General features: G+C 34.9%; 1 protein-coding gene across 4 annotated transcripts in view; it reads right to left on the reverse strand.

Moving 5' to 3' along the window:
* IPO11 (importin 11) overlaps positions 1 to 26,777 on the reverse strand; it is a 209,898-nt gene that overhangs the window by 91,949 nt on the left and 91,172 nt on the right. For all 4 annotated transcript variants that reach the window (XM_045075289.1, XM_045075288.1, XM_045075290.1 and 1 more), the window contains 4 exons: positions 25,653 to 25,768; positions 17,884 to 17,960; positions 5,433 to 5,512; positions 4,943 to 5,023 (listed from right to left, as the gene is read on the reverse strand). In XM_045075289.1, coding sequence (XP_044931224.1) covers positions 4,943 to 5,023; positions 5,433 to 5,512; positions 17,884 to 17,960; positions 25,653 to 25,768 — 354 coding nt within the window. The remainder of the gene's footprint in view (positions 1 to 4,942; positions 5,024 to 5,432; positions 5,513 to 17,883; positions 17,961 to 25,652; positions 25,769 to 26,777) is intronic.

Consider the following 26,777-nt stretch of genomic DNA (forward strand, 5'->3'; position numbering starts at 1 on the left):
TTTATACACGTAAGTTCCTGGGATCCTCATCTCAAGTCTAGGATACAAGTCGAGTTTTCACCCCCATTCCACAGATGGAGGGTGAGGAGCAGAGATGAACCTGCTCAGAAACAGCAGCGCCAACGCTCAAACCCTGGTTGTTTCACTTCAGTCTACAGTCTTACCAACTAAGCTCTACTGCTCTCCTGCCTCTTATTGTGTGATTTTGCAAGAATATAATTAAAAATAAAGAGTAAAAAGAAAGTAAACATTCTCCTGAGGATATATCTTTAAAAACTTGCTTCATTTTTCAAATGTTTCACAATGCCCATTTCATATGGCTCAGAACAATTTGTCTTTCAGTAGTTACTAAAAATACTACAAAAGCAGGTGGGGAAAAAAACCACTTTCAATTCAAACTTTATCTGGTAGGTGTTTAAACATAAGCAATATCTTTTCTTAATCAATTAGAATAATACATTAAATTTAACAGAGGACTTCAGATAATGCATACTTACAAATTATTAAAATTGCATGTGGCACAATCCCGTATATAACAAATGAGAGAATTTAAGCCCAGAATATACTCAAGAACTGTGTAAGTAGCAGAACTGGATGTGCAAACCAAAGTGCAGGTCAAGCGGAAAATAACACTGGAAATGGGCAGTTTGTTTGCTTCAGTTGGCATTTCTACTGGATATAGGCATATGCACTGTGCAATCCTTAACATAAGAATTATGGATTCCCCTCACTTCCAAATCGCTTAACATTGTATGGATTTACAGGAAGGAGAATACATAATTTATTGAAGTTAGGATTATGGAAAAGCTTGAGGAGAAAGACACATACATGCACACACAAATCTATAAAGACAACATCAAAATGACACAATTTCCTCTCAAATTTCTATCATTCCTATACAGCCAGTCATTTTTTCCTGTTTTTCCTCAGAATTAAGGCATAGTGTTGACTCTTTATTATCTCTTCTACTTCCAGAAAATAAATTACCACCAAGGCAAAAGATGAAGCTAAGATTAGTTAAGACAGATGAGGTCCTCAGTAAAATTACATATTGCCACTACATTGGCTTGGTTAAGGGCATAAATGCATTAAAAATTCACAAGGACATTTCTGTAAACATGTCCGATGTTACTCGTAACCTCTGCAGCTTAGAGAATACTGTGAAAATAGTGGCTCTGAGGAGTAATAGACACGTGACAGTAGACCAGGCCTCAAGTACCCAGGGTCTCTAAAAGCCACAGATTTCTATAATTACTCCTTCAGAGACCACAGGCTTCTCTTGTAACGGGGGCTTTCATTCTCATGCTCTAACCTCTATACTAGAAAAGAAACTAAAACATCTATGAAACTAAAATAGAGTTTTATCATATTTTACTGTATTTTAGTTTTACAACATTATCATGGTTTAAAGTTTCTACTGTGATTTCAAATACAGAAGAGCAAAAATCAGTATGGTGAAGTAAGTAATGGGTTTGATAAATGGACTGTCCGGGAAAAATCAGAATTAACCAAAGATTTTTTTTTTTTTTTTAATTTATTTGACCGAGAGACAGAGAGAGCACAAGCAGGCAGAAGAGCAGTCAGAGGGAGAAAGAGAAGCACGCTCCCCACTGAGTAGAAGCCTGATGCAGGGCTCAATCCCAGGACCCTGGGATCATGACATGAGCCAAAGGCAGTCACCTAATCGACTGAGCCACCCAGGCGCCCCCAAAGATCCTTTTATTTCAACTCCTGTTAAAAGCCTTTCTGTATTGTAAGAATTCTCTTAAACCCTAAAGACATCATTCTAATTTATAAGTAAATCAAGAGGGATGCCTGGGTGGCTCAGTTGGTTAAGCCACTGCCTTTGGCTCAGGTCATGATCCCCAAGTCCCGGGAAGAAGTCCCGAATTAGGCTCCCAGCTCTGCGGGGGGTCCATTTCTCCCTCTGACCTTCTCTCTTTTCATGCTCTCTCTCATTCTCCCTCTCTCTCTCTCTCAAATAAATAAATAAAATCTTTAAAAAGAGAGTGAATCAAGAATCTAAAGTATCAATTTCAACAGCAGTAATGCAGAATTCACTAAAGAATGAATATTAAGGTAAGTAATATTCATGCCCCCTACGCTATGGAAAGTACAAATATTCTCATCATCTTGCAACATACCTCTACCTCAAGAGTGACAGGCATCAGGCCGCTCTAACCTTGTCTCCTTTGTAACTGAAAATACCTAGATCACATACCAGTTTCCTATACTGATCTTCTTACCTAACATGATTACCTACAGCTTCAATCACTGCCATTTTGGCCAACCCTCTCAGAAAACAAACTCCTGCCCAAACCCTCTTCCAACTAATCTTTCCACAAATGCTCTTGATTCAAAATCCCAATTCTTGTATTATCTAGAACCATCTTCCCTTCTACTGGGTCACTTTCATATACAAAACCGACTCCAGTCAAGTCCTCCATACTTCATCCCCACGCACAAAAGCAATCTTTTCACTTTTCAACAATAAATGCTTGTTATGGGTTAAACTGTGGCTTCTAAAAAGGTATGTTGGAGTCCTAATCCCAGGTACTCATGAATGTGGCTGGAAACAGGGTCTTTGCAGATGTAACTGGGTTAAGATGATATTATTAGAGTAGGCCCCTAATCTGTTATGGCTGGTACTCTTATTAGAAAAGAGAGATACAAGGAGAACATCATGCACAAGGGAAAGCAGAGATTGAAGCAGTAAATGTACAAGCCAAGGAAGCCATAGCTTGATGGCAATCATCACAAGGTAAGACAAAAGCATGGAACAAACTCTCTCCGAGTCTTCAGAAAGAAGCACGGCCCTGACAACACCTTGATTTCAGCCTTCCAGTGTCTAGTGCACTGTGAGGAAGATAATTACCATCAATACTATACATTAATTTCCATCATGTTAAGCCACCAGGGTTGTAGTACTTTTTACAGTAGCCCTAGCAAACATAGAAAATCCTTAATTATAGGTGCCTTCCTGCCTGATCACTTATAACTAAAAACGTAATATCAATACCTGCCGTTGGCAGACTATGCCCACGCCATAATTCTGTGAATAAGCATTACTGGAATACAGCCACACTCACCCACTTCCTTAACATCTGTAACTGCTTTCAATCCTACAACGGCAGATACAAATACGTGAGACAAAGTCTGCATGGCCCACAAAGCCTAAAATATTTACTACCCAGTCCTTTACAGAAAAAGTTTGCTGACCCATAACCTATATGACGAATAAATGAATAAAGACCAAAGATATCAAATGCAACCTACCAACTTGAAAGTCAAATTAATGAGCATTGTAACATGGGTATCTGGAGTTCTATATGTGCGTGTGAACAATTAATGTCTGATGAACAACATATTAAATATTATAATGCTTGAATAAGTTCAAACTGACGATTACTCTTATTAGCTGTATAGCAGCTATCACAGTGGTTAATAACAAAAGAAGATTTTACCATCTGAACAAACTTTTATATATTTAGTCCCCCAATATACTGTGGATTACTATGACAAATTACAGTGATTAGTTACATACAGCTGATCCTTGAATAAGGGTTTGAAATGCACAGGTCCACACATATGCAGATTTTTTTCAATATAGTAGTACAGTACTATAAATGCATTTGCTCATGAGGTTTTTTTTTCATTTTTATCTCATGATTTTAACATTTTCTTTTCTCTAGCTTACTTTAAGAATACAGTATATAATACATATAATTTAAAAGATATGTGTTAATTGACTATGTTATCCTTAAGACTTCAGTCAACAGTAGGGTATTAATAGTTAAGTTTATGGGGAGTCAGAAGTTAAGCCTGGATTTTTAATGTGCAGAGGGTCTTTGACCTTAGGCTTTGTGTTGTTCAGGGGTCAAGTGTCCATTTCCAACAGTGAACCTCTTTGGGCAAAGACATTATAATTTCACTGGGAGGAAATCATATAGCTTTTAGGATCTAAAGATACGCCGTAGTTTTCATACAATAAATGCAACTCTGTTATGATATTTAACATTTCACCTAACCATCTAACATATTTGACCATATCTGACATAGAACACAGCTAAGAAATCAAAAAAAGGGGAAAGGGAGTGCCGGAAGTGGTGAAACTTTTAACAGCTACATCTTCTTGCAAAGTACAAACATAAAGCATGTATGTATATATGTATACACATACATACATGTAAAGATATATTTCACTATATATTTATAAATAAACCTGTTTTTAAATATATATTTGATGCTATTTACATCTTTATTAATACATGACTCAGAACCTGCTCTTAATTCTACACAATTATATACAATATATAAAGACAATATATAAAGATATAATGCATAAACATTAACTCAGGGCTTACTTTATAAGTTTTTTTTTTTTTAATTTAGGTATAACTGACATAAAACATTGTATTATTTTCAGGTATACAACATAATGACTTGACTATGTTGTAAATCATACTCAGTCTACACAAGTTTTATAGTATAACTACGATGCCAATGCAAATTAAAAGTCCCACATTATAATAAAATTTCTTCCCAAAAGGAGGCTAACCAACTGGAGCAGAGGGAAGTATCACATGTCACCAGTCTTTGGACAATTCGTAAACATTTTTAAAGCCTTGCTTAGAAGTAAGGTCTCAGGATGAGGTGGGGGGTAGAGCAGGAAGACTGCACCTTGATTAGTTTACCAACAGCAGGGATCTTGACAGAAATGTGGAATCCACATTTTAAAAACATCCTCAGGAGATCTGTATGCACATTCAAATTTGAGACCCCTGGTCCAGAGGTATTATAGCAACCGATTACCACTAAAAGAAAATATTGTCTAAAAGTACTCCTCTCCTTCTCACCAATCATCAAAACCCAAATGAAGGTCCAATTTCACAAAATACAGATGGAAAACTTACAACAATATTCATTTAAAATATGACAATACCTTGAGCACTTGAACTTGACCTTCTGTAGTAATTTCCTTTAGCAGCTCACAAAAGGACTGACAGAGACCCACTGCATATGTCTGAAATTTAATCAAAAGTCAAAATATACATATATTTGCAGTATCAAAATAGGCAAAAATTAAATTTGGAACTCATTATAATCTATTTGAAAATTATATACTTAAGGTCTAAGCATATAAAGTTTCGGTTAGAACTCTTAGGAAAAGATTAGAAAAGAAAAATACAGTTTACTACAATGCTGACTTTTGCAGAAATACAAGGCTATATTTATTTATAGAGCATACATTCTGTGTTAAGTAACAGTTCATGGAACTGCATCACATCTGGCCTACAGTGCTATTAAAGTTTTTCCCCCCCTTTAAGTAACAGAAAAATCTTTAAAATTTTTAAAAGGTATCTGGATTTCAAATGAGAAACAAAGTTAAGAACTACATAAATTTTTACAGTGCAAAAACTACTACACCGTACCTGTAGGAATTCTGTTGATGATAAAAAGATATAACCATTGATGATCTTAAAGCAGGTTCTGAGATTTTCTGAACTTAGTTCTGCCAATAAATTTATTTTAAAAAGGAAAGGTTAATTCAATGTTCAAAATCAGTTTAAATGAAGCAATTTATTTAAAACTAATTTATATATCCTTCTTTACAAACCTTCTGAGTGCTGTTCAGACTACTGGGATATAAACAGCTATCCAAAAACTGACATCAACCTGTAACTGAGTATCTCCCCATATACCTGCCACTAGTTAGAATAATTTAGGAAAAAAAATTAAGCACCAGGTTTGTTTTTCCCCCTTTCAGAAAACAAGCACATAACCGTATGTACCAAACTTTTCATTTCAAACTACATTTCTAGTGCCAGCATGGTAAATGACAAGTAACGGAATCATACTACCATCACATTTTTACATGTGCTTAAATGGTTCACTCAATAAGCATTTACTGAGTGCTACTGCACTGGTATTGAATACGCTACACTACTTATTGAAAAGAGTCCTCTCATACTCCAAAAACTTCTACTACTGTGTTTAGGTAATTCTCAATCCTTGGACTCATCTTCAAATCTGCTCCCTGTAATAATTTACACATGAAAAATATTCCTAAAAATGTAACTACCAGAATAGCATGGGAAAGGATACTGCATTTAGCTGTTCTAGAGCAAAGCAGAAAACTATTTTATTAAAACTGTACATGATCAAATTTTCATAGCGTTATTTTACATGTTTTATCACATAAAATAGTACAACAGAATACAAATCTTATGTGTATAATTTACAGATCAAAACATGACCCCAAAATATCCATATCTAAAATGCAATTTTAGATATGTTGTTAATATTTTCAAAATTCTCTTCACTTGCAATAGGACACATTAAAAAAAGATTTTTGTTTTCCTGACGAAATACTGACCTAGGCTCTAGCTCGTAAATAACTCCTTTACTACTACAGGAAGAAGACATTCTCTTCAGATAGGAATTCCCCATACACTTTTATAAGAAAGGGAAAATCTTACTCCGTGCTCAAAATGTCTTTTAAAAGCACATATATACTTTAGGATTCAAAAGAGTAATTAAAAATGAAAATTGTGGAAAGGACAGGGATGAATCAACTTGTTACCGTGCTAATGAAAGACATAAAAAGAAATAATGAAGGCTGTCATATAAATATTTTTCACCTGAGAAGATGAAATCTCGGGGTAAATGGGCAAGCCTTTAACCTGTATAAAGTTATTGTTAGGAAAATTCAATGCCTTCTTCCTGTCCAGCAGAAAGTTCAGTCAAGTTTGGACTTGTGTACACTCTTTAGCAGGCCAACATTGAAGAGCAGAATGGAAATGACTATGATAAGCAAGGATAGTCTTATTCAACTGAGAACTTAAAATGGCTGCACACCAGGCATGTCTAATTTCTAAGACACTGTTATCTCAACTTTTATTAATATACATGATGAAGGAAACAGTATTTAAGGACTGGTTTCAAAAACCACAGTGTCTCTATTTGAAGATATTTTATTTGTGGATACTTTATTTGCAGATACCTTAAGAACTATTCCTGGATCCATCTACAGAAGGAAATACTCAAGGGACTAGGTCATGTCATACTATTTTCTATGTCTCCATCATGGCAAGGTTAGCCTTTACTCAACTTTCCAGGGCATGCTATCATGCCTAACTTAAAGTACAGTGAATGTTGTTCATTATATCCATGAGCTCCTACTGAGACTGAGGAATACAGTCTGGTTTAGTATCAGAAGGAGCTTTACTTCAAGATGCAAGAGATCTGTATTTACATTCAGATCTGTGAATAACATAAATCAAATGCTATCAGGGGCTACTGCCTCTTATAAGACATCTGACGAGGTCTGGAAATGGGTTGTTACAAATGGCATCTAGTGGGCTGAGGTTAATTAAGGAGGCTATTAACCTTCCTACAATGTACTCAACAGCCCCTCAAAACAAAATATTACGTGATCCAAAATGTCCATAGTATCCAGATTGAAAATCCCTAATTTAAGTGATCAAGTTTTTCTTTCACAGACTATGAATGAACTCAGAGGCAAATCTCTGGCCCAAAGTAACTAATTATACTGAGCACATATTATGTATATCTATTAGTCTAATTAAAACTTTTACTCTGTAAAATTCTTTTTTCTCCCTCTATTCCTTTGTTCCTGTAATCAGTACTTTCATATTACATTTTATTTATCTCCTTAAAGTCTCTGTTGTTCTTCAGTAACAAATTACTAAATTACATTAAAGAGATTCAATAGGAATCTACATTTAACCATAGTATTTAATTTTATGTTGGGAAAGGACACTGTCATCATTTCTCCTTTTATTTCAAATTCTGATATTATAGGAAGGCTAAACTGTATAAGAGAGCCTACAACATCATGAAGACAGATAGGGAAAAGCCCTTCCAAATCAGATAAAAAGTTAACATCAGAAAAATTTCACTGGTCAAGGAACATTAGTTTGACATTTATAACAACACTGGCAAGGAACAGCTAACTATCTTCCAAGTAATGAGAATACTAAGTAAATTAACATTATAAAACAGATTTAAATGATTTTAAAAACAAGCCCTAAGAACTTAATTTAATCGAAAATTATTTTGGGACAGAAAAAAGATGGCAGAGGAGTAGCAGACTGAAATGACACCCGGTCCCAGAAGTTCAGCCAATAGTTACCAAACCATTCTGAACACCCACAAACTCAACAGGAGACAGAAGAAAAGAAGAGCAGCAATTCTAGGAACAGAAAATTCACCACTTTCTGAAAGGTAAGACTTACAGAGAAGTGAATCTGAAGCTATGGGAAAAGAGACCGCGACAGTGTGGGGTGGCGGGAGGGCCAGATCCTACCAAGCAGTGAAGCAGTGAAGCACAAAATCAGAACTTTTAGAAGTCTACTCCACTGACTTAGCTCCAGAGGCTAAGCAGGTGTGGACCCCTCATGGGGACAGTGAGGTCAGGGTCCCATGGGTCACAGAAAGATAGGGGATGTCTCTGAGTGTGGCAGAGCTGCCAGGTATCAGAGCAGGGAAGCCAACAAAAGAGACAGAGCCCAGGAGTGAGCTTTAATATAGGGGTTACCTTGAACTGTGATACAAGGCACAGTCGGGCCACTGCACTTCCAGCAGGGAGCCCACAAGTGGTGGATCCAGAAAAAGCCCTCCTTCCTCCTCTGGGAGAAGTGGCACAGGAGCATGGGGCAGGAATCTGATGGGTTTGAACACTCCAAACAGGTCTGAGTGCCAGAGACAGAAATGCTCAGTCACAGGCTGGGTAAGTACGGAGTGCCATGGAGACCAGGGAGACAGGAGGGATTGACTGCTTTGCTCTGAAGGCGCAGTGAGGAGTGGGGCCCGGAGCTCTCAGCTCCTCTGGGCCAGAGATGGGTAAACCGCAATTTTCATTCTTGTCCTCCAAAGCTCTACGGAAATCAGAAATCGTTCAGGGAACAAAAGCTACTGAGAGCAAACCTGAGCAGATTCCTTAGCCTGGCCCCTGGCAAGGGCAGTGCAATTCCGCCTCGGGCAAAGACATTTGAGAATCACTGCCACAGGCCCCTCCCCGAGAAGATCAGCAAGAACATCCAGCCAAGGACAATCTCACTGATCAACAGTAGTGGAATTCCAGAGCTAGGGGAAAGCAACACATAGAATTCATGGCTTTTTCCCCATGATCCCTTAGTCTTGCCCCGTTAAATTTTTTAAATTTTATTTTATTTCTTATTCTATTTTTTGTTTAACTTTTCCTCTTTCCTCTTCTAACATTTTTTAACTAGTTTATCTTAACAATACCTTTCTAAAAAAAAAATCTTTTTAAACCTTCATTGTTATACTCATATTTTATCCTTCATTATATTTAACCTTATTTTTTGGCTTTTTCCCTTTAAAATTTTGGGATGCAATTTTGTCTAATAGAACAAAATATACCCTAAATCTAGCACATGGCTTTGTTCTAGTCTCCAGCCTGAGCACATTCTCTCATCCTTTGTTTTTTTCTTTTTCCAACCAACTTATCAATGCCTTTCTTAGAATTTTTTTTTTTTTAATTTTTTATTTTTTTATAAACATATATTTTTATCCCCAGGGGTACAGGTCTGTGAATCACCAGGTTTACACACTTCACAGCACTCACCAAATCACATACCCTCCCCAATGTCCATAATCCCACCCCCTTCTCCCAAACCCCCTCCCCCCGGCAACCCTCAGTTTGTTGTGAGATTAAGAGTCACTTATGGTTTGTCTCCCTCCCAATCCCATCTTGTTTCATTTATTCTTCTACCCACTTAAGCCTCCATGTTGCATCACCACTTCCTCATTTTTTTTTTAAAGCTTTTATTTATTTATTTGACAGAGGAAGAGAGATCACAAGTAGGCAGAGAGAAAGGAGGAAGCAGGCTCCCTGCAGAGCAGAGAGCCCTATGTGGGGCTCGATCCCAGGACCCTGGGATCATGACCTGAGCTGAAGGCAGAGGCTTAACCCACTGAGCCACCCAGGTGCCCCTCTTAGAATTTTTTTTAAATGTTCATCTTTATAGTCATATTCCATCCCTTCATTGTGTCTACCCTTATTTTTGTAAATATATAAGTTTTTCTTTCTTTCAATTTTTGGAAGCTAGCTTCTTCTAAGAGACCAGAATACACCCAAAATCAAGTGGGTGGCACTGTTCTATGCACCAGTCTAATATACATAGGAATTTTTTTTTAATTTTTTAAATTTTTATTTCCTTTTCTCCCCCTTTCATTGCCCCCCGGTTTTGGGTCTCTTCTGATTTGATTAGCAAACAAGTTCTGGGGTCGTTGCCACCCCTTTAGTATTTTATTCTCTCGTTCATATCATTTATTTTTATCGTGATAAATTGACAAGGCAGAAAAACCACAAAAAAAAAAAAAAGAATAAGAGGTAGTACCATCGGCTAGGGAACTAATCAATATAGACATTGGTAATATGTCAGAACTAGAGTTCAGAATGATGATTATCAGGTGCTAGTTGGGCTCGAAAAAGTCATGGAAGATATCAGAGAAACACTTTCTGGAGAAATAAAAGAACTAAAATCTAACCAAGCTGAAATCATAAAAGCTATTAATGAAGTACAATAAAAATGGGGGCTCTTACTGCTAGGATAAATGAGGTAGAAGAGAGAATTAGTGATATAGAAGACCAAATGATGGAGGATAAAGAAGCTGAGCAAAAGAGAGACAAAAAACTACAGGACCATGACGGGAATATCCAAGAGATAAGTGATACCGTAAGATGAAACAATATTATAATAATTGGGATCACAGAAGAGGAAGAAAGAGAGGGGCAGAAGGGATATTGAAGTGAATTATAGCAGAGAATCTCCCTAATATGGCAAAGGGAACAAGCATCAAAATCCAGGAGGCACAAAGACCATCCCTCAAAATCAATTATACAAGGTCCACACCCCATAATCCAATAGTAAAACTTACAAGTCTTAGTGACAAAGAGAAGATCCTGAAAGTAGCTCAGGACAAGAGTTCTGTAATATACAATGGTAGAAATATTAGATTGGCAGCAGACTTACCTACATAGATCTGGAAAGCCAGAAAGAAATAGCATGATATATTCAGAGCATTAAGTGAGAAAAATATGCAGCCAAGAATACTATATCCAGCTAGACTATCATTGAAAATACAAAGAGAGATAAAAAGCTTTCAGCACAGAAAAAATTAAAAGAATTTGCAAACATCAAACCAGCCCTACAGGAAATATTGAAAAAGGTCCACTAAGCAAAGAGAGAGCTTCAAAGTAGTAGACCTATAGAGACAATATACAGTAACAGTCACCTTACAGGCCATACAATAGCACTAAATTCATATTTTTCAATAGCTACCCTGGATGTAAATGGGCTAAATGCCCCAATCAAAAGACACAGAATATCAGAAAAAATAAAAAAATAAGACCCATCCATATGCTTTCTACAAGAAACTCATTTTAGACCCAAAGGCACCTTCAAATTTAAACTGAGGAGATGAAAAAAATTTACCAAGCTAATAGACATCAAAAGAAAGTGGGGGAGGGGGGGCGTGGGCGCCTGGGTGGCTCAGTGGTTAAAGCCTCTGCCTTAGGCTCAGGTCATGATCCCAGGGTCATGGGATCAAGCCTCACATCGGGCTCTCTGCTTAGCAGGGAGCCTGCCTCCTCCTCCTCTCTCTCTCTCTGCCTGCCTCCCTGCCTACTTGTGATCTGTCTGTCAAATAAATAAAAATCTTAAAAAAAATAAAAAAAGAAAGAAAGCTGGGATGGCAATCCTCATATCAGACAAATCAGATTTTAAGCCAAAAAATATGAGACGAAGAAGGACACCAAATCACACTTAAAGAGTCTGCCCAACAAGAAGATCTAACAATTTTAAATATCTATGCCCCTAACATGGGAGCAGCCAACTATATAAACCAATTAATAACAAAATCAAAGAAACACATCAACAATAATACAATAATAGTAGTAGGGGACTTTAACACACCCCTCACTGAAATGGACAGATCATCCAAGCAAAAGATCAACAAGGAAATAAAGGCCTTAAATGACACACTGGACCAGATGTACAGCACAGATATATTCAGAATATTCCATCCCAAAGCAACAGAATACAAGTTCTTCTCTAGTGCATATGGAACATTCTCCAGAATAGATCACATCCTGGGTCACAAATCAGGCCTCAACTGGTACCAAAAGATTGGGATCATTCCCTGCACATTTTCAGACCACAGTGCTCTGAAACTAGAACTCAATCACAAGAGGAAATCTGGTAAGAACCCAAATGCATGGATGCTAAAGAACATCCTACTAAAGAATGAATGGGTCAACCAGGAAATTAAAGGAGAATTGAAAAAATTCATGGAAACAAATGATAATAAAAACACAATGGTTCAAAATCTGTGGGACACAGCAAAGAGAGTCCTGAGAGGAAAACATGTAGTGATACAAGCCTTTCTCAAGAAACAAGAAAGGTCTAAAATACACAACCTAACCCTACACCTAAAGGAGCTGGAGAAAGAACAACAAAGAAAGCCTAAACCCAGCAGGAGAAGAGAAATAATAAAGATCGGAGCAGAAATCAGTGAAACAGAAACAAACAAACAAACAAATAGAACAAATCAATGAAATTAGAAGCTGGTTTTTTGAAAGAATTAATAAGATTGATAAACCCCTAGCCAGACTTATCAAAAAGAAAACAGAAAGGACCCAAATTAATAAAACCATGAATGAAAGAGGAGAGATCACAATTAATACAAAAGAAATACAGCTATAAGAACATATTATGAGCAACTCTAAGCCAGCAAATTTAACAATCTGGAAGAAATGGATGCATTCCTAGAAACATATAAACTACCACAACTGAACCAAGAAGAAACAGAAAACCTGAACAGACCCATAACCAGTAAGGAGACTGAAGTAGTTTTCCAAAACCTCCCAACAAACAAGAGCCCAGGGCCAGACGGCTTCCCAGGGGAATTCTACCTAACATTTAAAGAAGAATTAGGGGCGCCTGGTGACTCAGTAGGTTAAGTCTCTGCCTTCAGCTCATGTCATGATCTCAGGGTCCTGAGATCGAGCCATGCATCGGGCTCTCTGCTCAGCACAGAGCCTGCTTCCCCCTCTCTCTGCCTGACTCTCTGCCTACTTGTGATCTCTCTCTCTCTCTCAAATAAATAAATAAAATCTTTTAAAAAAAATTTAAAGAAAAGTTAATACCTATTCTTCTTAAACTGCTCCAAAAAATAGAAATGGAAGGAAAACTTCCAAACTCATTTTGGGGAGGCCAGCATTTCCTTGATCCCAAAACCAAACCAAAAACCCAGCAAAAAGGAGAATTACAAACTAATATCCCTGATGAGCACAGATGCAAAAATTCTCACCAAAATACTAGCCAACAGGATCCAATGGTACAAAAATAAACTCAAAATCAACGAAAGACCTCAATGTGAGAAAAGAATCCATCAAAATCCTTGAGGAGAACACAGGCAGCAACCTCTTCAACCTCACCCGTAGCAACTTCTTCCTAGGAACATTGCCAAAGTCAAGGGAAGCAAGAGCAAAAATGAACTACTGGGACTTCATCAAGATCAAAAGCTTTTGCACAGCAAAGAAAACAGTCAACAAAACCAAAAGACAACTGACAGAATGGGAGAAGATATTAACAAATGACATATCAGAAAAAGGGCTAGTATCCAAAATCTATAAAGAACTTATCAAACTCAACACCCAAAGAACAAATAATCCAATCAAGAAATGGGCATGAACAGACATTTCTGCAAAGAAGAAAGCCAGATGGCCAACAGACAGATGAAAAAATGCTCCACACCACTCAGATCAGGGAAATACAAATCAAAATCACAATGAGATACCACCTCACACCAGTCAGGGTGGCTAAAATTAACAAGTCAGGAAACGACAGATGTTGGCGAGGATGCAGAGAAAGGGGAACCCTGTTACACTGTCAGTGGGAATGCAAGCTGGTGCAGCCACTCTGGAAAACAATATGAAGGTTCCTCAAAAAGTTGAAAATGGAGCTACCCTATGATCTAGCAATTGCTCAACTGAGTATTTACCCTAAAAAGATACAAATGTAGTGATCCACTGGGGTACATGCACGCACATGTTTATGGCAGCAATGTCCACAATTAGCCAAACTATGGAAAGAACCTAGATGTGCATCAACAGACGAATGGATAAAGAGGTGGTGTATATATATACAATGGAATACTATACAGCCATCAAAAGAAATGAAATCTTGCCATTTGCAATGATGTGGATGGAACTAGAGGGTATTATGCTAAGCAAAATAAGTCAATCAGAGAAAGACAATTATCATATGATCTCTATGATATGAGGAATGTGAGAGGCAGGGCAGGGGGTTTGGGAGGTAGAGAAGGAAAATATGAAACAAGATGGGATCAGGAGGGAAACGAATCATAAGACTCTTAATCTCACAAAACAAAGGGGGTGAGGGGGGAAGGGAGAGGGTGGTTGGGTTATGGACATTAGGGAGGGTATGTAATATGGTGAGGGTGGTGATATGTGTAAGCCGAATGATTCACGGACCTATACCCCTAGGGCAAATAATACATTACATGTTAATAAGAATAATTAATTTAAAAAGTGTCTTTTAGTGATAGCTTCTGGTTCCACTTTAAATTCCTCTGGTTCTACTTACATTTAGGAAAAAGGATATAAAATGAATTTTAGCCTTGTATTTATTCACAATTAACACCTTAAAAATCATTAACTTAAACATCTAAATAGCATTCAATATTGTTGGTTTTACATATTTTAAATGAAAATGAGAAAATTTCTGCAAAAGCTTTATTTCTACTTATAAGAAATACTTGCTATCATATTTGGTAAGTAAATTTAAAAATCATGGATATAATGACAAAGAATATGTTTTCACTGATAAGAAAACTAAGTATTCCTTTTGATCTATATTCTTAAAAGATTAAAATAAATATTCTGGTTATATTTCAAAATAAATACTAAAGCTCTTATGAAAGAATATATATGCAAAATGCTACATATAAAAATTATAAAAGTTAGAATAAAGGTAACACTGCTGTCAAAGTATACTAAACATGCACAGGTATAATGTGCAAACAGAATTTCTTCCCATTTTCAAAACAAATATACATACTATAATGCATAAAACAAATCATATACGGTGTTTGTTTTCAAAGAGAAAAGCAGGAAATAAACTAATTTAATAGCATCCATATACTCTATATTCACTGCTAGTATCTGTAAAATACAGAATTTTTAAATTGTTTGAGTATTAAAAAAACTTAAACCTCATTATCAATTATCACGAGGATGAAATTTCACTAGTTCTTGATTTAGTTAGGTAAAAATCCTTCAGATACTGTGGTTACTTTTTCTTTTAAATTAGCAGTAATATTAACAGTAATATTAACATATATAATTGCAAAACAAATAATCTTTACTAAGATGCACTATAAAAAAATAACCTTTACTATGTGGCAGACACTTTTTTTTTAATGATTTCTTTATAGTATATATTCGTGCACATGCTCTCTCTCTATATATAGAGCACGTGCATGCTCATGCAAGCAGGGGAAGGACCAGAGAGATGGGCAGAATCTCAAACTGACTCCCCACTGAAGGTGGAGCCTGATGCAGGGTTTGATCTAATGACCCTGGTATCATGACCCGAGCCAAAATCAAGAGTCAGATGCTTCACCAACTGAGCCACCCAGGTGCCCCCAACAGACACTGTTCTAAACACAGAAAGTCCTTACTGATTCATCAGGTCTATGCATCAACTACAGAGCTTTCTATGGTTAAACTGTACTATGGTGCTTATCCAAGTCTAAACTCAAAATAGTGTCATAGAGTCAATGCTTTTTGTTTAAATCTTTTTTTTCCTGTCTATCAACCCTTCTCTTGTTACACTGTAAAGGTCAGGCAGGTTGAATTTGGGGTCAAATAGCACAGGCAGAGTGACATCACTGTATAAAGTCATCCATAAGTGAAAATGGCTGAATCCTCTTCATGACAAAGCTGGCAATGGCTCTGGATGAGGTTTCTATTCCTAGGTCAAGCACAAAAAAACACTGTGGATTTATTAGAATAACACCGTATTTGGTGTCCAGGTTAGGAAGAGTAGAACTAAAAGGCCTTCAGCAGAGAGTTAAGGGAAGTGAAAAGGATAACTTCCAATCTCATTCCCTGTGGTTTCTTTCTTTTTTTTTTTATTAAAGATTTTATTTATTTATTTGTCAAAGAGAGAGCGAGAGTGAGCACAAGCAAACAGAGTGGAAGGCAGAGTCAGAGGGAGAAGCAGGCTCCCTGCAGAGCAAGGAGCCCGCGATGTAGGACTCGATCCCAGGATGCCGGGATCATGACCCAAGCCGAAGGCAGCTGCTTAACCAACTAAGCCACCCAGGCGTCCCTCCCTGTGGTTTCTTAAAGACAGATAAAACTTTTTTAGGAGACCAGCAACAAGCAACTGGTCTATTGTCACAGTCTTCATCTTTGGGAATTTTTTCAACAATTTTATAGGGACATTAGATGATAAATGGCAAGTGGCTCTTTATTACGAAACAGATGGTGTTTTACTTATTATTTGAGACCTGTTCTGGAGAATGGGGTAAAAAAATAGAAAATCTGAAAAAAGTGTGAAGGACTGATTACCTTATCTACCTACCCACTGCAACCATCCAGCAAATGACATGTTTCCTAATTAGTTATAATAGTGTTTTAGTACACATATGTTGATCTGTCCAAAAGTTAATCTACTTTTCTGGTATGTCATTATAACTCAGTAATATTTTGCCTCTAATAAAACTACTCACTACAATGAATTCCCAGAAAAAAAACAGTCTTAAGATATTGCTGTAAATGCCCTCCCCTGACATTATTTAGTTAGTAGACACAAAGTTCTAATGAAGGAATTAAAGTTGCTTCATGGATCACTTTTAAAGAATGGTTACTATGAATGCAAAAAACTTAAATTTTACATTTTATAAATAAATGATAGTATTCTTCAGACTGAAAAAGAATCGTAAAGGTGCGTAAACTGCATTATATACAATATTTATATTACTCCACGGATTTAAATGTGAATCTCTACTGGTAAAATCTCTCACAAAACAACTCTATAAACAAAATACTGTGTTTTTTAAAAATGCAAGGAATTACCTAATTGTGAATGGTAGGCAACATATAACCGGAAAGTATTCCCTAGCATTAATTATCAACAGAATACATGTTCAGATTGTAAAAACAATACAAAATAAAAAACTACTGAGAACTCATCCAGGGTGGCCAAAATAGACTAAGGCCCCACTCCTAGTAGTGTTGAGTTCTCCCAACCCATGTGCCACAAATGATGGTTCTAGAACATTATTCATGATTTTGCATGTTTATACATCAGTACTACTTAAAGAAATAATAAATACAATTTGCCAATATTTAATAGTCTTCATGTTTTTGGTGCCTTAGCTAAATCAGAAATATGTAGAGTTCATCTGTGAACAAGTGACAGCATAAAATCATTTTGTAAAGAAAATGGATAATACCACGGTATATAGAAACAGCTTTACAATATAATCTTTTAAATACCTTACAGAACCTACTATGAAACATAAAAACTTTACCAAAGTTCAAACTTAATATGGAATTAATATTACAAGAACACTGTTTTGGCTTTATTTATTTAGTAAATTTGGTGCCTACTCTTTAATAAGCAGAAATGGTTCTAAAAAGTTATACAGAAACATATCTAAAAACTATTAAAACACTATTAAACTTGTTTGTGAATATGAGGGACTTCTGTAAAAATGGAAGGTATAATTTAAAGTCACCTATAGGGCCCCAAATTATGGCTGCATTCAAAAACAGTATTGTGTTTACACTTTCACACATACCAAGAAGTGGGGACATATTCTGAAATATACGAAGCAACTCTGGTGTAACACATGGGCTGTTTTCCAAAGTCACTAACCTAGGAAGAAAAACAGATGATTAAGTCTCTTTCTATAACCATTAAGCTGTTAATAATACAACTTACTAAAAAACTGTCCCATCTAAAGGAAGAAAGAAAAATGGACAATACAGTAAGTTATAAAAGTTATCTTTCTAGGAAAAAAATTACCAAATTTGTCAAAATTTAAAACCTATCTATAAATCATATATTATTATTCCTATATACACAGCAAAAATAGTAAGGGAAGTAACTACATACTAAAATATTTCTAATAAAATTTTAATGATAAAGCAAAAGCTTTATGCTTGACTACAGTCAAGGAGAGACAAAAATTGCTTTGTTTTTATTTTTCCGTCACATGTAATTCACGTGTCCTTTCAACAGACACTGGGAAATATCAAAGAAGCAATGTATAAAAAATAAAATATATATGGGTCCTCGTTTATCACAGAAGTGTGTAGCTGGTTTATCTCCTCAGTCCCCACCCAGTAAGTTGATGGAAAAAAAACATGATTGTCACAACAGCTGAAAGAAAAGAGTAGAAGGAGATCCTATTCAAAATCTAACTTTCATTATCAAAACTCTTACCCTATTATAGACAGAGAGTAAGTCCTTGATCTGGTAAGAGAGTACCTACCAAACACTTGTAGAAACACAACTAACGGTGATATTTGAAACCAATCTCTTCGAAAAACAGAATCACACTTCAAAAAATATACTCTCTTTTTCACTTTGTTTACCTTCACATCTATTGAGTGCATGTATGGAGGGCTCCTCGCATAATATGACAAAGAAATTATTAAAGACACAAGGGTGAGAGGAAAAAGTTAAACAGTCTTTATTCACAGAAGATATGACTGACAAGAGAGGGAGAACAAATTCATAAAAAAGTACTTAAATCACTAAGAGACTTCACAAGGTTGCTAAATATGTCAATACACTGTATATAAAAATCAACTCAATTTCTTTACACCAAAACAAATACTTAAGATTTAAATAGGTATTTCTAAAAGAGTCACTGATACAAATACCGAGCATCATAAAGATGTCAATTCTCTCTGAATTGTTATACAAAAATCAATAAAACTTCAATTTAAATCCCCACAGGCTTTTTCCTAGAAATTAGGAAAGCTGAGTTCTAAAATGATTTAGAAGGCAAGGGACCAAGAATAAACAAGAAATTTTTTAAGGAAACAAAACATATGGAGGTGACTGGGGGAGATACTTCTTTTACTGCATATCAGAACTTACTATAAAAATCAATGTATTTAATATCGTAAACAGAGTAACACAAGAAACAGACCTGCTGGTTTATGACAGCGGCAGCTTCCCAAGTTAAGACTGGACAATCAGTCACTGATCATGAGCTACTGGGCCACTACCTCACACGAAATAAAGAAATCAATTCTTCATTTATATTTATTTATTGATATTTATATGAGAAGGGTAAGCCTTTATTTTATATGTCAGGGGAATATAATTATAGCTTTAAATTAAAGAAAGATTAAAGAGATAAATATGACTACATTAAAGTTAACAGTTACTGTGTATCAAAAGATGCTGCAAAAAAATTCAAAATATAAGTCACATACTGGAAGATGATTTCCAATACATGTAACTGAAAAGGAAGCAGTACCCAAGGAATGAATACACATAAGAGGTTAATAAGAGACTAATGTAGAGAGCACATGAAAAAGCATTCCAAAGAGGATCCAACCAAATGTTGTAAATAAACCTGACTATAAAAAATATAAAAAGATAATGAACTAGTAATCAAGAAAATGTAAAATATAAACAAAACAAGGTACAATTTTACCCCTACTAGATAAATCGGACATAATAGGTATTGGCAAAGCTACAGAACAGTGAGAACTCTTGCACAGTGCTGGCAGGAGGAAGTTATTAGTCTCATCACTTGGAAAGTAATTATTATCTGAAAAAGTGGAATATGTATATGTGCACATACTTATGACCTAGTAAATACATCTGCATACATTGTCATGTACAAAATGTTCAGCTGCATTATTTGAATATCAACCAAAATGGTGTATGAGTAAATGAACTGTGACATGCACACCCTTAAACTCATCTATATGGATCAATCTTAGAACAGGGAGCAAAAAATAAATAAACAAGTTAGAACACAAGCTATAAAATTTGTATGAAGTTAGAATATACTGTTTAGACACACACACACACACACACACACACACGTGTGTGATTTTAAAAACATTACAGTACAAGAAAGAAAACCAAGGAATGAAAACCAAAAAACTGGTAGAGTGGGTCATCCCTGAAATGAAAACAGGAGAATTTAATAACCATGCAATACCATGCGCTTCAAAGACACTCTTACTATCCCATTTCTTAACATGGGTACAGGAAATGGATTTTCATTTTATATAAGTTATAAATATTTATAAATAATATGACTTCCCTATTCTATTTATCTATGAACTATTTCACAATTTTAAATGCCAGAATTGGGAAGAGGAAAGGGGGACACAAGAGAAACCAGCCACCCTGAAAATGAAGTACGTGCCACATATACAAGCAAAGATATTTTTAGACACTTTAATTAGATCAACAAGAACAGGATTTGATTCCATTTTTGAAGAATAAAACAGGAGATTTCAAACATTTTATCTTATTCAGAATACCTCTAAAATAGTAAAGTCAAAAGAAAAAACACAATTTGGTTATGACAGTTCAGTGAGAAAAAAATTGATGGGCATATTCTAAATCTCAGATGTTTCAAACTCTGTCATTTGATCCAAATTAAAATTCCATATCAATTTTTCCCTCCCAATGTCATTACCTTAGTAAAAAGACCATTCAGGTCATTGTCACTCTTGATGCCTATGCTGGTTGCCACAATATAAGCCATACTATTTAAAAAAGAAAAAAAATCTTGAAAAGTTTAAAGTACTTAAAAATAAAAAATAAAATGACATGGCATATGACTCCAACTTCAAATGAAGAATAAGAAAGTAAGAAAGAGAGACAAAGTCAAAGCACTAAAGGAAAGACACAAGTTACTATTCTTAGGAATAATTAGACAAAGTTATATGTACCAGCATCTTTAACTAGAGAAATATGTTTTAATGTTACTCTTCCACAAAATAATACAGGAAACATGGACCATCAGGTAAAAAGGTATATCAATTTAACAACTAAATGTAAGAGCGTGAAAATTCTTTTGAGGTAAAGCATCTTTGGTTAAATTAAAATACAAAATATAAAAATAAGCCTCATATACACAGGAAAATTTCAAACAGAAAAGCTAAAATGTAAACATTTAACAAAGACAATTAAGTCAAATCTAAGTAATGTAAGCCATGTGATATTATTATCAGATAAAATTTAAATTCAAAGTAATTAAAAGGTGAAAAGTTAATCAATGCATACATATATACTTCATCACATGATGCTTCAAGAAAATATTTTAAATTTTAAATACTGTGTTTACTTATTAAATATTTTAACAATATACAAAAATACCAAAATTTTGCACGGTGAATAACAGCTTTTAAAAGTTACAGATCAGGAATGCTAGAAATAAAAAGGGAAACTGATACAAAAGAACTAGATGGATATTTTAATAAACCAGTGTCAAAATTAAAAGTAAAACACTGATTTGAACTATACAACCTACTAGTTAGAAAGAATAAAGAATGCATCTTTGATATCATCATTACTATTGATATGAATATCTGACAAAAGCAAAGCCTATAGTCATTAAAATTTATATTAATTTTTTAAAAATTGAGCAAGTGATATGTTGTATTTACAATGCAGTAAATCTAGACCTGAATCATACATTTCAGTACGAGCAAAAAATAAATGAGATTGAGTCAAAGACATTAAAAATCCATAATGCTACCACCAAAATAAAACAGGATGTTCTCTATCAAGATTTACGGGAAATAGGCAGTTAAAATCCAAGACAAATTCACAGCTTGACATGTTTTAGCACTTAAGAAAAACAAAAGTAATAAAGTAACCATTTTTATAACTTTAAGAAAATACACCCATCTAAGTGTAGGAAGTAAAAAATCGGAAGGAGAAATAAAGGATAGAAACATAGGAAAACTCATAAAATCTAACATGTACTTCTTTCATATTAATAAAAAGAAAAATCTCTAATAATTGTACTTTTAAAAGAGGTAAAACAAAAAACCTGCAAATAACAGAGATAAGGGAAATGTATATAAGGCTTTTTTAAAATTAGTATTGTAAGGTATTAAGTACCCAGACTGTAACAGACAAGAAAAATCAAAACCCAAGGGTGTATAAACAACTAAGAAACAACCTGAGAATATTAACAAACTGTGACTCATTCCTCAGCCAAAGCCATGAATCCATTTTCAGTTCCCTTTATTACTAAATTTTCAAATCATCCAAAGAGTTACTGTATTATAGATATCATTCCAGTATGAAAAAAAATCACTTTTAAAAACTGATAAATTGGTAAAAGAAACATGACATTGATATGAAATCAGACAGCATCACAAAATATGGGCTACCAATCCAACTCATTTATAATTAAAGGAAAAACATAAAATCTGATAAAATACCAGAATATAGACTCATATGACATATTAAAAGAATTCACCCTAGCAAGAAGAGGTTTTTTAAAGAGAACAGTTTTGGGGGTTTTTATTTTGTTGTTACTTTTTAAGACTCTAAATCTCCTAAGATGATGGCAAAAGGCAATCAAACTGGTTTTGGGTTTTGGTTTTTTTTTTTTAAATGATGAAGAGCATATTAAAATCAATAGTATATAGCTGATGCTTATTGTTGACCAGTCTCCATTACCACACTGTACTTCATTTAGAAACAAAAAAACCTAAACAAAAAATCTGTTCAAAGTTTGCTCAAATTCTGTTTAAAAGTAATTACAGATTACATGTTTATGTTTGTTAAGAAGAAAAAAAATTAACAAGCTAAATCACAGAAGGTAGTTCAAATGACAAAAACTTAAGTAGCAAGAGGAAATGATAAATGTAAGAGCATTGATAAATAAGAAACAAAAATACAACAAAAAGAATCACCTCCAAAGGTTGGTTCTTTGAGAATACTAGTAATACTAAAAAATCTCTAGCACATTTAGCACGTTGAATCAAGAGGAAAAAACTTAACCTGGGAAACAACCACATAATCAGTTTGAAGAGTTTTACTTGATATATGTGACCACAAACATCTCTTGCTACTGATAATCCCTAGTAAGTTCAGTTTCCCATTCTCCAAGATAACTATTTACATCTTTTTTCTCCACAAATCCCCCGTATCTTATACACATTTCAACTCTAGTCATAACACTATGCTGATGGCTACAGTTCACATTTAGTCAAGAAAATGTAATCTACTTAATTAAATACTTCCTATCTCATCCCACTATAATACAAAAATCCATCTTCCTGCCCCCAGTTAAAATGAAGCACCCAACGCTATTCAAAAAAAAACCTACATGCTAAATCCCGTCCCTTCTTGCCTCCACTTATATCACTCTTGAGCTTCTCCCATCCCTCCAGATCTTGCATTCCCCACACCAGCCAACTGCTGCCCAATTTCTAAACTCCTCTTCATAATAAATGCTCCTGAAATTTTTGATGCTCGCAGTCTGTACTTAATTTCAATTCTAACTTACTACTTTACTGAAACCGCTCCTATCACCTCCATGGGCCAAATTCACTTCTTCGTACTCCTCTAACGAGGACAATCAGCAATATTTGGACCACTCTGTTGTTCAGGAAATAGTCTCCTCTCTCGGCTTGGTTTCCCTCCTCTATCACTATGTGACCTTGGAATGTTTTAAGTTCTGTGGGATTCTGAATGTTCTATACCTGGCCTTTCCTTCCTAGACAATCTCAATGATTCTCGGGCTTTCAACGTAACATACAAGGTGCTCACCACTCTGCAAACTCTCTCATCCTCACAACAACAAAATGAGGTAGGAATTATACTTCCTTATTTTATAGATAAGGAAATAGAGTCTCACAGACAATGATTACACATCCGGTGCAGTAGTATAACTGGGATCGACACCTATATCTAATTCCAAAGACGAGTTCTAACTTACTAAGACATGTGTACCCTGGTTTGACTTAAAGAATCTTAGCTACTAAGTATTTTAGCAAAAGAAAAACAAAAAAGCCCATATGTACTCTAATGATTTCATTTTGTCTACATATAACTTAAGGCTAGGAGAAAAAAAAGAGATTACTATTAACAAAGCAAGTACTTTTATTATTACTTGTTCATGTAATCCTTAACAAATTTAGACCTTTAATAAACACATTAGTATTCTAAGTCCAAAAAATATATATATATACACATACATGCTAATATACTGTTAAGTATCTGAGTCTATCTCATTACTACAGCTAATATTTTTAGCTCTTGTAACAGTTTACATCATCTATTACCTACATATTTACAGAAATGTGCCAGGGACTAATGTTTTAATTTGTCATCTAGAGTAAGGATCCACAAACTACAGCTCATGGGTCAAATATAACACACATCCTTTCTATAAATGATGTTTTACTGGAGCACAGCCATTTTACATACTATCTATGACTGCTCTGGCATAAAAATATCAAAGGTGAATAGTTAGGATAAGAGACCATGTAGCCTGGAAAGCCTATAATACTTATTGTCTGCTCCTTTACAGAAAAAGAATGCCAGTTTCTCATCTAAAGTAATCCATCCTGTACAAATAAAAATATATGAACATAAAAGGTTTCAACACATGCTAATTTGCAAATGAACCAAAGTCATTTAAGTTCAAACAACATAACGCAGAATATATGAGGAACCCAACTTGTGAACTGAGTATCTACCTGTTTTAAAACTGTTCATTTAGTATTCTGCTACAGATCACTAATTTTGCAACAAAGACAATTTCTAAAAATGAACAAAAAGGTTCATTCCTAAACATCTAAAAAAATACTAAGGCAGGAAGGAAGGAAGGAAAGCAGATATGTTCATTTTTTCTGTGGTTATTCCTGTGGTTTTCTTTTTTAATTTTAATAGTTTATATCAGAATGTTTAAGCCTTTACTGTACTACAATTGGCCCCACAGAAAATTGTTGCTATGCATAAGATAAGCTTAGTAAAGCAAAAGGATTTTCCATTCTCTAGCAGAGTTCTTTAACATAGCGGTCAGTCACTACGGGTCTGTAGTACCAAGCCACCTCAGAAACAGAGTTTTTCCTTTTTACTTCTCAACACGACATACTACTCACATGGTAAAATAACTAGTCAAGACAAAGTAGACTCATCATTTGGTGCTGAGGTTATAGTATCTCAGTACTTTACTAGGTAAGATAGTTAAGAGGCTTAAAAATAACTCAACACCCCCTAAAACATCCCATCTAACAGGCTGCAAGTTTTAAGTCATTTTTAGTTTTGAAAATTTATTGAGCTCTCCCCATTTTACATTTCAAATTTGCAAACATTAAACACAGCCAAGTTCTTACTGAAATTACCCCTTTCAACTTTTGACTCCTATGAGCCTACACTGAGTGACAATTGCCAAGAAGAACAGAGCTATTATGTTATCCAGTTTAGGAAAAGCGATTTCATGTTTTTGTTTTTAAATGCTGAATTTTTAAGCCCTGTTACATGACCTTTGCTTTACTGGCATGAGAGTATGGAAGACCAGGGGGGAAAAAAAGATCCAGGGTATCAAATTTTTCCTCTTACCATAATTCTAAACCATCTTCCAGAAGATAAACATGTGGAGGCTGGGAAACATCTGTACTCAGTTGAATAACTGGGAGCAGGAAAGGGTACAGGTTCTTGCTGTCTGCTCCTAATCCCTATGGGAAGTATAAGTAAAACTTAACATAACACACACTAAGATCCCAACCCTACCAAAAAATTACCTATCATATAAAAAGGTGCTAAAACAAACTTACAAAAAATAAATCAATCAGATTTTCTGGGATGGTCCTAGAAACAAAGTGAGCTCTGTTTACAACTGAAAATCAAGTAGCAAAAAAATACTTACTCAATTGCCTAATGGTAATAAAACCATATATACCAAGGCTATACACATCTGTTCATTTTAAGAGATTCCATATATATTTTCTCTGACTATTTAAGAAGTACTAACGCTGCAATAATAAATTCTATAAATCGTCTCTAAAGGAACCCAGTCAAAATACTCATCATTAAACTGTATCATAGTATATTCATATCCCAGAATACTGAGGAGTCAATGAAAAAGGATTAGGCATGGAATGAAAACAACCTCAACAATAATTACTAACTGAATCTAAAGGTGTAAAAGTGTATGTATAACAACTGCATAATTTTTTAAAACATCTACCTATATACACATATGAGTTATATGCATAAGAATGTTTCTTGGGAGCATACAGAAAAAATTAACACTAAATATAGGAAGGGGAAAAGGACGCTGGAAGAGGGTAAAAGAAAAGATTGTTTCCTTGGTTTTATAAGCTTTTCTTTTTCAAATGAACAATTTTTGCTCATATTAATGACCCAAGAACACAAAGATGGAGGAAGAAGAGGGGATTTAATCTAAGGTTCTAGTTTGCTTAATTACTGTCTTACAGAGGCTGACTCAGGGAAGCACACTGAGTCTAAGCACTCTACAAGAAAATGAAATGAATAAAAAGTCAATTTCTAATCCATAATAATCTCTGTAATCTAATAAACACAAAGAAAACTAATAAAGCATCAAACCCCTCCTTACTTAGAAAATAATGCAAATATCAATATAGTTTATAGTAAATTACAGTACAACTTGAAAGACCTTATGAAAGATGTTTTTAAAGGAAGAGAATTATTAAAATGTCACAA

This window comes from Mustela putorius, unplaced genomic scaffold (genome assembly GCF_011764305.1).
Source record: "Mustela putorius furo isolate JIRA1106 unplaced genomic scaffold, ASM1176430v1.1 tig00000145_pilon_pilon_pilon, whole genome shotgun sequence".
Classification (NCBI taxonomy): domain Eukaryota; kingdom Metazoa; phylum Chordata; class Mammalia; order Carnivora; family Mustelidae; genus Mustela; species Mustela putorius.